The 12497-nt window shown below is 35.5% G+C and overlaps 1 protein-coding gene across 2 annotated transcripts in view; it reads left to right on the top strand.

Moving 5' to 3' along the window:
• The window catches only part of Pep (Protein on ecdysone puffs), a 92389-nt gene that overhangs the window by 39487 nt on the left and 40405 nt on the right, over positions 1 to 12497 (top strand). For both annotated transcript variants that reach the window (XM_090400209.1, XM_090400218.1), the window contains exons 3-5: positions 8117 to 8374; positions 8542 to 8706; positions 12311 to 12364. In XM_090400209.1, the coding sequence (XP_090256335.1) occupies positions 8117 to 8374; positions 8542 to 8706; positions 12311 to 12364 (477 nt within the window). The remainder of the gene's footprint in view (positions 1 to 8116; positions 8375 to 8541; positions 8707 to 12310; positions 12365 to 12497) is intronic.

A 12497-nucleotide genomic window follows, 5' to 3' on the forward strand; every position in this document is an offset into this window, starting at 1 on the left:
TCCTCTTCCACTCTTGACTCATCCCACTTCTGCTTTGCCTTTCTCTTAGCTGTCACTGCCACTCATACATTATTATTCCACCACCAACCCTCCTTCTGCTCTCTAATCTTTCCAGATGTCTCACCAAGCACCTCGATTGCACAGCTCAGGATTACTTTTGAATTATGTTTCCACCAATCTTGTACACTTTCCAGTCCATCCGAAATCCTCTCTAACACTCTCTCCCTAAAACGATTCTTCTCACTCTCCTCTTTTAAGCAAAACCACTTAATTGTCTTCATCCCATGGCAACCAGAAGTTCTTATCTTCGATCTTATTTTAAAGTCTGCACACAGCAGTCGGTGTTGTTGTGCTACTTGGTCTGTTGGAATTACTTTACAATTTGTCACAACCGTAAGATGTTTTCTTCTAGTCAAAATGTAGTCAATTTGTGAGCTGTTGTTACCACTTCTAAATGTTATCAAATGTTCTTCCCTCTTGAAGAAAAACGAGTTCACAATTGCCAGATCAAACACTACTACAAAGTCCGCAACCCTCTCTCCTTCCTGGTTCATCATTCCCACTCCGTGGCCACCACCATGCACCCTTTCACAGTCTATTCTGTCTTCCTATGTGCCCGTTCAAGTCTTCTCCGACAATCACCATCTCATTTTCTTCCAATTCCCTCATTTCTTCATCTAACACGTTCCAGAACTCATCTTTTTCCTCTGCTGTACAACCAACTTGCGGGGCATATACACATAAAAAATATACACTTTAAATAAAACAAACAGTATATACACTTCAAATAAAATTACACAACTAACTACAAAATTAACTGGATTCAAGGCCTTTTAAAAGAGACTTACACTTTAGAGATCACCCATTCTGACTCGTTCTATTACTGGTTTGTTTAATATATACTTAATCACATCTACTAGACTGAACATCTTGTTTACACAATAAAAAAATGTTCATAGTCAATAGAATCCTTTCTCTAACACCCCTATGTAGCACACATTATTCCTCCTGACTGAAGTAAGGTATTCTGAATTCACCGAAGTACTTTTACCTCATGCAGTTAAATTTTGTACCAGCAAAAACAGGCGTCCTTAAAATGGATGAAATTTTCAATCAGTGTTTCCAGTCTTACTTCTCCACTTTAAAGACTCGCAGTTCTACGATTCTTTTTTCGGAATCTTCTATTAATATTCCTCCCACTGTCACATACAACTAAATAAACTTTGTAAGAACTAAATTCCTCTGTCTGCATCTTAGACTTCCATTAGCTCTTTTGTTTTCACTCTGTTACTTCCATACCAAACGCTCAGTCAGCTGTCAATCACCCATCAAACTCCTCGGAGAGCATGCACGCTCGATGAAAGTGACAAGAAGTTATATGTAATGGCTGATGTGTCGTCCTCCGTTAGCATTATGAGAATGTCTTTACAAAACACAGCCGTTAATAATTTTAAACCGCAATAAAATTTTTGAAAGTAACACAACTATCCAAAGTAAGTACATTTTTTTAAATGCCTCACATTTCATTTTGACAAAATGACATCAATAACGTGCACATCGCAAGTGCTGACAGTACATATTATGAAACCAAAACTAATAATATATTAGCATAAACAATTTGTAAAAATATTCAAAATTTTAAATTATGACTATTTTTATAGTATGAAAATTAGAGAATGTACACTAGAAAACTTTGTTTTCGAAAGTTTAAGGATTCACCTTGCTAATGTTCCAAAAATGGAACATTAGCAAGGTGAGGACTACAAAAGTGTCATCAAGTGAATAGTAAATGAATTGAACTATTAAATAAATGTTCTATTTCAGTGGTCAAAGAAATGCAAAACAGTTGGTTTCGTGTATTAATGACACCAGTAATATCTTATTTTCCCAGAGAAAGTGACAGAATTAGTGAAATTTGAAACAGCTTTAATAAATGGCTCTACTCTTATAATTTTTAAGTTGGTGGAAGAAACTATCTGGTAAAGAATTTGATTTGTGCTCTTTGTAATAAAATTATCTCAGGTAAAAATACACTCCTTTACCACCTCATATGCTATCAACATCCAGCTTAGCAATTTCCTAAACTTGTAATAAATTTAGTTTAATCCTTTATCCAAGTGTAAGCAAACAAAGTTTGTGCCTGAAGTATCTTCAGGACTGAGGCAACTCGTGGTAAAGATGGACCAAGCTCTCATCACTTAGCTTAGTATCTCCCATAATGCAAAGCACATCTCCTTGCAGACATGTATAATGCTTTGCATTAAGGGAAGGGCCACTACCCAGACTGGTTTCTACCTTTATTAAGGTCTTGTCAGTGGGGGCCAGACCCAGAGGTGGTAATACTAAGGTGGAAGTAATGGAGTAGTCATATTCACCTATATGAGTTGCCAAAAGTATTGGTAAATATGAGTTCTCTATTACTTCCACCTTAGTATCACCACTTCTATGTCTGGAACCCACTGATGAGACCTCAATAAAGGTTGAAGCCGGTCTGGGTAGTGGCCCTTCCTTTAATGCATAGCATTATACATGTCTGCAAGGAGATGTGCTTTGCATTATGGGAGATACTATAAGTGTGATGAGAACTTGATCCACCTTTACCATGAGTTGCCTCATTCCTGACGATATTTCAGATGCTTACACTAGGATAAAGGATTAAACTAAATTTATTATAGTCTAATCAAGTGGAAAAAAAAACATTCCAACTTCCTAAGCTTGTCACATTCAGCCACTGTCCAGGTCAAGACCATTTATCATATTTTCCGGCATATAAGATGCACTTTTTTTCTTTGAAAATAGGTCTGATAAACAGGGTTTGTCTTATACGCTGATACTCAGTTTTTTATTACTTTCATTTCTGGAAATTTTCTCTGTTCTGAGTTATGGAATATCTTTTTTGCTTCCTTGCAGTATTTGAGAGCATTCCAGTTACATAGAGTTCAATGGATGTACACGCACTGGCATCGACGATCACAGCTGTGTTCCTGTTTGTTTAAACTTTCCAATTGTATGTCATATGAAAGAATGAAAAATTGAAAAAAATCGTATGCCAACTGAATATGCAGAAAAAATTATTGAATTTCATCGATTTGTCATTAACACAAGGAAACGAGAAAATTTTTAACTTGTGCAAATAGGAAACATGGACAAGGTTCCACTGACTTGATGTGCCCTCAAACAAAACTGTAAGGGCATAAGAGGTTTCAAGTGTCTCTTCATTTAGCTTTGGAGATGAATTTCTAGGTTTTGATGAAGAAGATTAAAAGTTGGGTACTCTTTTCTAGATTAGGTATTTGTTGAAAGTAGACCTACTTATTACTTTATACATACTGTATTTGAAATACTTTAAATTCATTATAACTAAATAGTTTAGGGAAATAACAACGTAGACTAGGATATACATTAAAATAACTTTTTAATACAAATCCAATATTTCCGCGTCACATTGCCATTTTCAACAGGAACTAGTGAGCAAGACACATGCACTCAAGCACAGCAAACAGTAAATGAGGACGAAGCAGGAAGCTATTCTTTCTCCTAAAGTCCTATTGGTGTCCCCTAGCGGGCAATGTTGGTATTCTTGGGCGATTGGGCTGAGGTCTTCTGGTGTAGGTTTCCCAAATTTGAGGCAGTCTCATGCAGCCAAATTTGTTGAGGTTTGGATTGTTTCCTAGGGCTGAGGCTGATTCAATGAAAAGCCTCTCGTACTTGTGTTTACTACGGTGAATGACCATGGCTTTCTTCCACCCTATTCTATGGCGGGTATCCAGAGCATGGTCTGCAATACCAGAGTGGCTGTATTGGTGCAACCAGATGTAGTCCTTGTGTTCTGTAATTCTGATATTGGCTGTTTGGCCAAAGTAGGACAGCTTACAGCTGCAAGGGACCTGGTATACATCAAGTGGGGGGGAGTTGGTCTTTAGTGGAGCGAATAAGGGATGCCAATTTCTTATATGGTCTGTAACAAGAAGTTAAGCCATGTTTTTTTAGGATTTTTGTAATTTTTTCAGAGGTGCCTCTTGAATTTTAATGTATATCCTAGTCTACGTTGTTATTTCCCTCAACTATTTAGTAATAATGCATAACCAACGTCTAAGCGTTTCCACTAGAATTAAATTCGTTATAATAATCAGTGATAGTTTTTTTTCCCTAAAAAATGTGTACAAAAAAGGGGGAATGTTTTATACGCTGGCAAATACGGTAATTAATCTCACCACTCGATTTCAGTATGGTCATTGGTTATAGGCAAATTCTCGGAAGCCATTACAGGGTGGGGGGGGATGGAAAGTTCTGACAAACATTTGAATGTGAAAAACAAATAATATGAAAACATCTGATATAACCACAAGAAAGAGCATATTTTAAAACCCTTAAACTCCCATGTTTAATCAAATTGTATTTTTTCCCCTTTTAGGATTTATAAGAATTGTCAGAGGTTTTGAAGAAATTTGAAGACAGGTGCGCTGTGGCCTTTCAAATGTTGCAAGAAAAATCTGCAAATGAGAGTCGCCAAACTTTGAGACTTTAGGGTACCGTGCCCTTGCATATCCAATAGTGTTATATGGGTGGCCAAGTTTAAAACTGGGCATCGTGAGACAACGGATGTACCCAGGTCATAATCTTCCACAGCTATCACACCTGAAAACTTTGCAGTGCATGCCATGATTGGGGGGGGGGTGAAAAGTTCTAATAAACACCTAGAACAAAAATGATTAAAAAATTTGATATAACCATAAGAAAGAACATATCTTAAACTCCCATGTTTAAACAAATTGCATTTTTTCCCCTTTTAGGGTTTAAAATTGCAAGAACCTTCCATTCTCTAAAAGACAATGGAAGTTTCTTGCCATTATCTTTTGGAATATAGATGGTGTAATTCTTACTAAGTACCTCAAAAAAGGTGAAACTATTACAGCAGCAAGTTTATTCAACAACTCTGAAGGAAATACACTTGGAAAATAAGCAGTGTTGCTTTTGCATGATAATGCACATACCTGCACTGCTTGTGAATTTTCGGTGTCATTTGTATAGTCTGTTGGGTTTCACTTTGTCTCCTTATCCACCCTATTTGCCAGACCTGACCCACTCTGACTTTGTTATTCCCAAATTTAAAGAAACACTTGAAAGGAACAATTTACCACAAAATAGGAAGTCATATCTGCAGCCAAGGACTTGTTTATGCAACAGTGGAAACTTTCTCAGAGTACAAATGATGCAACAGCTTTGTAATAAGTGTATAACACTTGTGGGAATATGTAGAACAATGTGTAAGTTATGTGGTTCTACCTCAATTCCTTCATGGTGCGATTATCACAACTTTTCAGCACACCCTTGTATTTATACTCTTGTGAAACCATTGGGATTAGAACAGTATATGGGAAATAAGCATAATTCCGTGGAAGTTAAGATCTTAAAAATTTAGTTTTATTTTAGAAGGCTTGGTCAGTTTATTAATATATTGAATTTAATTATATCTTAACTACGTATATTTTTTCATTAAATATTTTTGTGCACACTCCGAGTTATCAGAATCACCATTGAAACAAGTAGACCAGACCTGTGCACAATAGTCAAAGTGAGTTCTTATCAAGGCCTTGTAAAGAGGTAAAATTACATTCTTATCTTTACATGTCAAATTTTCTTTCAGCATTGCAATTATTCTCAGTGTTTGATTTCTAATTTCATCTACCTGTCTACTAAAACTTTGTTTGTATTGTGTTTTAAGAATTGCGTATTTGAATATGAAATCATGTCATTACTCAGAAACCCTTAAAGTTGATGTAATTCTTTCCACTTTCAGGATCCTGATTTCTTCTAACATAATCCATCCAATATAATATACTAGATATCTAATCTAAGTGAGATGCATACCTACAATTTCTGCTTATTCAAATCCTTCTGCAAGTACTGCATTGCTGATTACACAGCCTATTTTCTAGTATGTTTCATGTCAAATCCTTCCCACAGTCCTTATTATACAGATTGAATAACAGTGGACCAAGGACTGATCCTTGTGGCACACTACTGGTTTCCTCAAATCTTGCATCTACTACTTTTTGTGTCAGTCAACTTATCCTCATATCCACGCTAATATTTTTTTAATCCAAACCCATATTCTCCAATTTATGCTGTATTCTCTCAAAAGCCTTAGTAAAATCCAAAATTATCATGGTGTATCCATTCTCATAGCCTAACTCAATGAGAACCATAATTATAGAATGTGACCCAGCTGTTCAATGCAAAGTATAGATTATTTGTCAACCCATACGAACCCTAACCAGCTTCTTTGTTGGTTAGTACTGCATGTCAGCAGCATTCCTGATTACCCTGCCTATCTTTGCATCATCAGCAAATAGCTGTATGTAACATGTCAAATCCTTCCTAATGTCATTGATATACAGATTGAATAACAGTGGATCAAGGACTGATTCTTCAGACACACCACTGGTTACCTTGAATCTTGCAGATTCACACCCTCATATACCACTTTGATATGTCAGTCAGCCATCCCGTTATTAGTTTATAATCCAATCCCATATTCTCCATTTTATGTGACAGTTGTATTCTGTAAACTCCATGTTGTATTCTGTCAAAAGCCTTAGGTACTGGTAATGGTACTGGATATCTAATCTGAAGTTGCTAAAACATGACCTTCCCTTAGTAAACCCATGTTGTTCATTGCAAAGTAGATTCTATCTACCCATTTTCTGAATATCCAACTTTTTCAAAATTTTCACCATCACTCCAGAGATACTAATAGGTCAATAGTTCAATACATCATTCTTTACACTACCCTTGTACAATGAGATTACCATACATTATTTCCACTCCTGTATAATCTTACCTGTTTTAAGACTCAGATATAATATAGCCTGGTTAAAGGCATAGCCAATTCAGCTGAAAACTTCTAGCAATATATAATTATTAGGTTTAGGAGTGCCCCTTTTTATAATATCACTGGCTTTTTACCCAAAATTTAGGGCATTACTGGTGTTTTATATAGTCCCCCCATGAGCTCCAAAGATGATGCACTTTCGAAACAGCTCCCACCCCTTTACTCCTACCCCTGATCTCATCATATCCTCCCCTCCCTCAAATTTCTATTTTCATCCCCCTCCCAAAGTTTTCTCTGCCCACCACATGGGGGGGATGCTGCTGAATAAGAAGACAGCCAGCAACATCCTACAAAGGTATGTCCGATATTATTCCTCCTATATAAAACACCAGTAATGCCCTAAAATTTGAGTGAAAAGCCAATATAAAAAAGTGACACTCCTAAACAAAAATAGGTTAGGTAGTCATACATATATTTGCTTAGAGGAGTAACATGGAATTTTCCCAGAAATAATACCTATATAATTATTTGGTTTTGAGTTAATTATTTCCTGGCTTCTAAAAAAATGAGTTAAGTCATTGCACAATCTGAAAGAGATCTTTCATTAAAGAGATAAAATGTAATACCACACTTATTAATAGATACGGATCATCTACAGTGGTGGTACTTAGTTTATAAAGATCATATTAGACTTAACTGTAAATACAAGTATTCATATCTCTTAAACAGTTCTAACAAATTCAGTATGATTATCAGCAATGGCACAGAATATTAAAGGATGCAATGTCTGAATGAAAGTAAAACCAATCCTTCCTATACACATCTGAAAGGAAGTGTGGTCTACATTATGGAATACTTGAAGCTATTGATGTGAAGTCAGCTGCCTATATGTGCAAGTAGCTTAATCATGAATATACAAACTTTTAGTCTACCCTTGGTGTAAAGGATTAATCAAAAATATACTTTCATGGCAAATATTCATTACAGAATCACAAAGGTGTTCTGTTTATTTGTCCAATTTTTAGATTACTCTTGCATAAATAGAAGAGATGAACATGAGATTATTATTGACATTTGATTGGTAGAAAATTTTAAAAAGTCAATTCTATGATTAATCGCAGAATTATTCACAAAGAAATTTTAAAAAAAATGGCAAAAAATAGTGGGATTCAGAGCAACACACTGGACAATGTAAAATTTTTGTTTTCAGTGTTAATTCTGGTCATCCTGATAAAACTTATTAAATTTTGAGCTATATTAATGCAGTTTTGACTGTTTTAGATGTCAAGCAGAGGACAGATACGCAAGCGTCCACCACAGAGAAGCCCAGTTGGGGGTCCACGTAGTAAGCGGCCAAACCTTGATGATAGAAGAAATCGCATGCGGCGTCGTAGAAGAGACAGCAGAAGTAGTAGGCCATCAAGTCGTCCTGGCAGGGGAACAAGTGATGACAGAAGGTCACGATCTGCTGACAAAGATCATGAAAAGGGAGATGAGCCATATAATCCTGCTGAACCAACAGATGATGCTTCCGATAATGTAAATATTATTCTTTTATGGTATATAGTTTTACTTTTTATTAAGGTATTTAAATTTTTTTCTCTATACAATATGGAATGCTTGTTTCACATTTAAAATTCTAGTTTATTCAAGTTTTGGATTTGTTTAAAGTGCGCGTTTATTAGAATTGGATGTTTTTTTTTTAGAATATCGAAGATTATGATAGTTGGGAATCTGAAGAAGAGGAAGAAGGGGATAAAAGCAAAAGAAGTGAGGAGAAAATGGATGACAGTGAGGAAAAAGAAGCTGAAACAAAAGATAAGGATGCAGATGGAAAGGAAGAAAATGATGCTGCTAGTGATGATAAAAAAGTAAGTATTATAATCCAAATGTTAAATTCAGGATAAACATTTAAAGTTCTTACTGGTTGGAATCACTTATTCAAAATAAGGTAACACTGACATTTGTTTGTCAGTTCATTAAAAATTGTGAAATCAAACTTATAACAGCAAAATTTTTTTTGTAGTTATGAGTTATGCAGTTTCATTATAACAAGTCTCGTAATAAAAAAAAAATTCAGTATGTAATTTTTGTGCTATGTGATGTCCAGGTATGTGTCTTCTGGGAATAATTGAAAGAGGATGGGCTGGCAATTTGGGACTTACTGTGCATACTGTACGCTACTGACTTAAACCAGAAATGCATGATGGTGCAATGTGATGAGAATTCAAACTAGCTGTGGTTGTCACCTTGTTTAAAAAAAAAAAAAAAAAAGGCCATCCACTGTGAGGCTCAACATAAAAAAATTCAGTATCAGAACTGAAAAGAAATCAAGCTTGTAGAACTGGGAAAAGTACCATGTGGACATAATTGGCATCAGTGAAACCATGAATACAAAAACAGATGTGATATTACTAAGAATAGGATGTTATATTTGGATTATAATCATCAGCGAAAAGAAGGGTAGTATTAGCATTCAACACCAAACATGAAGATAGTTACTTGAAACTGCCTTCCAATTAAGTTTATGTAAAACAACGAAACTTATTTCTGAAAAATCTGAAAACACACCCCAACTCAACATCACCAGAGTTATAGATCGGTACTATCAACTAAGAAGCCTGAATGGCAAAGAAATGCATCTAACTGAGGAATTAGATAAGTACCAGATCGACATAATAGGAGTTACTGAAACAAAAAAGACAAAAACTGGTGAGATCTTTCTGAGCAATAAATACAAAATGTTATATTCAGGCAATGACAATCAAGGAAAAGGAGTAGCCATAGTATTAAACACAAAATACAAGGTTGATCTTCTTGAATAGCAGGGAGTCTCAAGTAGAGTGATGTGGGCAAATATGAGAATGGGAAACTGGACAATGAGACTTATTTGTGCCTATGATCCCACAGAAGGTCCTACTAAGGTAGAAGTGGAGAATTTTTTGATGCTTTAGAAAAAGCAACTGACACAATGAAAAAGGAAAAGTTAGTCATTGTTGGGGATCTAAATAGCAGAGTAGGAAGTGATTGTGAGGCATACAAAAATATTTTGGGAAAATTTGAGAAAAGAGCAAAGCCAATAATGGCAAATATCTGTTGGCTTTCTGTTCAGGTCATGGACTGGTTATTACTAACAACATGTTCCAACATATAAATGTGCACAAATTCACATGGAGAAAAGAGGCAAGGAATAAGAAAAGTGTCATTGACTACGTTATTGTTGATAGTGATGTTTTCTCCCTGGTGCAGGACACCAGAGTGTACAGAGGATTTAAAATTGGAAGTGATCACCATTTAGTCTTGAGTAGGATAAAATTGAATTTCGTATTGAAAAGAATAACATGTAAGAAAGTTTTAAAGCGAATAAAAGTTGAGCAGCTCTCAAATGTGAACTGTAGACTAAAATACACAAAGGTTATTGAAGGAAAAATGAAAGAGTTTGAGAACAGGAACCAAACCTTGGAGATTCATCCAGAGAGGCATGTGGTGAGGTTGTCTGCAAGGATAGAAAAATCAGGCCTCCATGGTGGACACAGGAAGTTAAAGAGGCACTGAAGGAAAAGAAGAAATCATATGAAAAGTTCCTGGCAAATAAGTTTTTACTCTTAGAGAATACAGAGACAAACGTAAGAAAGCGAAACACTGTGTAAAACTAGCTAAAGAAAAGTCATGGAAGGACTTTGGGAAGAACATAGAAAATAAATATCAAAAAGATGGTAAGATATTCTGGAGGTTGTCGAAAAAGCTTAGAAAAAACGAGGAAAGAGTGCTGTAAAAGGAGATGATAAGCTGACATGAAAACTGAAGAAAAAGATATCTTTGAAGTATGGAGTAATTACTTCCAAAAATTGCTAAATGCAACAAGCAGTGATAGAACAGTGGCAAAAAACACTCAACAGGCATGAATTGAAGTAAAAAAAGCCATCAAAGGCTTGAAATGTGGAAAGGCAGCAGGAGTAGATGATATTCGACCAGAAATGATGAAGCATGGTGGTATAAAAGTCTTACAGTGGCTGCACTGCATAGTTCAGAAAGCGTGGACAGAGGGAAGAATTCCTGATGATTGGAGTAGAGCTCTCATAGTGCCCTTATATAAAAAGGGAAATAAAACTGAATGCAAGAATTACAGAGGTATTTCCCTACTGAGTGTTCCTGGCAAGATCTATGCAAGTATACTTGAGAAACGGTTGAGAAGAATTGTGGAAGAAAAACTTGGTGAAGAACAAGTTGGATTCAGGCCAAATAGAGGCTGTCAGGATCAGATCTTCACTTTACGACAAATAGTCGAGAAAGCATGGGAATATAACAAAAATCTGTATTTAAGTTTTGTCGATCTGGAAAAGGCATATGACAAGGTGCCAAGAGAGAAGCTATTCAATACACTATAATGCCCAATTGACACCATACAGTTATGGTGTCAATTGGGCATTATATCAAGCAATTCTTAGTCTCTATTTCAGTTGTAAGTCACCAGTTAGAATTGAAGGAAGATGGTTTAATGTTAAATCTGGTGTGAGACAAGGATGTACATTATCCCCTGTGTTATTCATTATCTATATGGATGACATTATGAAGGAAAGTGGTATTAAACATGATATCAGAATTGAAGATGTTAATGTCAGCTCTTTGTTTTATGTGGACGATGTTATACTTCTGAATAAATCTGCTACAAGTTTGCAAGATTCCCTGACTAAATTGAATAGCTGTTGTAATAGATATGGTATGAAGGTCAGCATGACAAAGACAATGAAAATAGGTAGAATTCCAGCCCATCCTTGTTCATATACTGTTACGGGGTGCACCACAAGAAGTTGAGGATTGGACATTAGGTCAGAAGACCTGGTTAGTTCTCTGCATTCCTCTAAAGACTATGTGGAGGTCTCTTCTCAGTTATACAACTTTGACCCTTAAGCAGAGCTAATCTCAGGTGGTATGGTCACTTAAATAGAATGGGAGAGGAAAGATTAGCAAAACAAGTGTTCTCTGCCAGGTTGGCAGGAAAAAGACCTAGAGGAGGACAAAGAAATAGGTGGATTGATACAGTAAAAAGTGCCTTAGAAGATAGAAATATAAGATCTGATAATGTTGGAGTCTTGACAAGTAATAGACTGATTTGGAGGAAAGTTGTAAATAGGAAATTAGTAATGATGTAAATTTTTCATGTAGTACTATCATATCCTGTACACCTCTTGAGGGAACATGTCAGGAATTTGAATGATGATATATTCTGAAGTTTGGTAGCGTAATAATTAATCCTGTGGTGTTAAAGCACCTAGACTTGATGAAGAATTGTTGAATGACAGTGTGATAGGCTGCATTACAGTTTATCCAGATACAGCAGTAGATTCTAATAACTCTCTCTACAGCTGTGTACACTGAGCGGATTCTTTCCTTAAGTAAATCTATAAATACATAAATGTTCACTGATAACCTTCATATATATATATATATATTTTTTTTTTTTTTTTTTTCCAGGGGAAAAAACCACTTGTGTGTCACGTGTGTAGAATAACATGCTCTACTTCTGATGTGAGTATGATTACTAATTAAATACTTTTTTTAAAGTTATCCCCTATCATAAAATTAAATGCTAAAGTAATTTGTTAAAATTTTTTAAAAGTAATATAGAACCAAATAATTTAAACTAATTTAAACTATTAGC

The sequence above is a fragment of the Typopeltis vanoorti genome, chromosome 1 (genome assembly GCF_054136105.1).
Source record: "Typopeltis vanoorti isolate ZY-2024b chromosome 1, IOZ_Tvanoo_1.0, whole genome shotgun sequence".
Taxonomy (NCBI): Eukaryota; Metazoa; Arthropoda; class Arachnida; order Uropygi; family Thelyphonidae; genus Typopeltis; species Typopeltis vanoorti.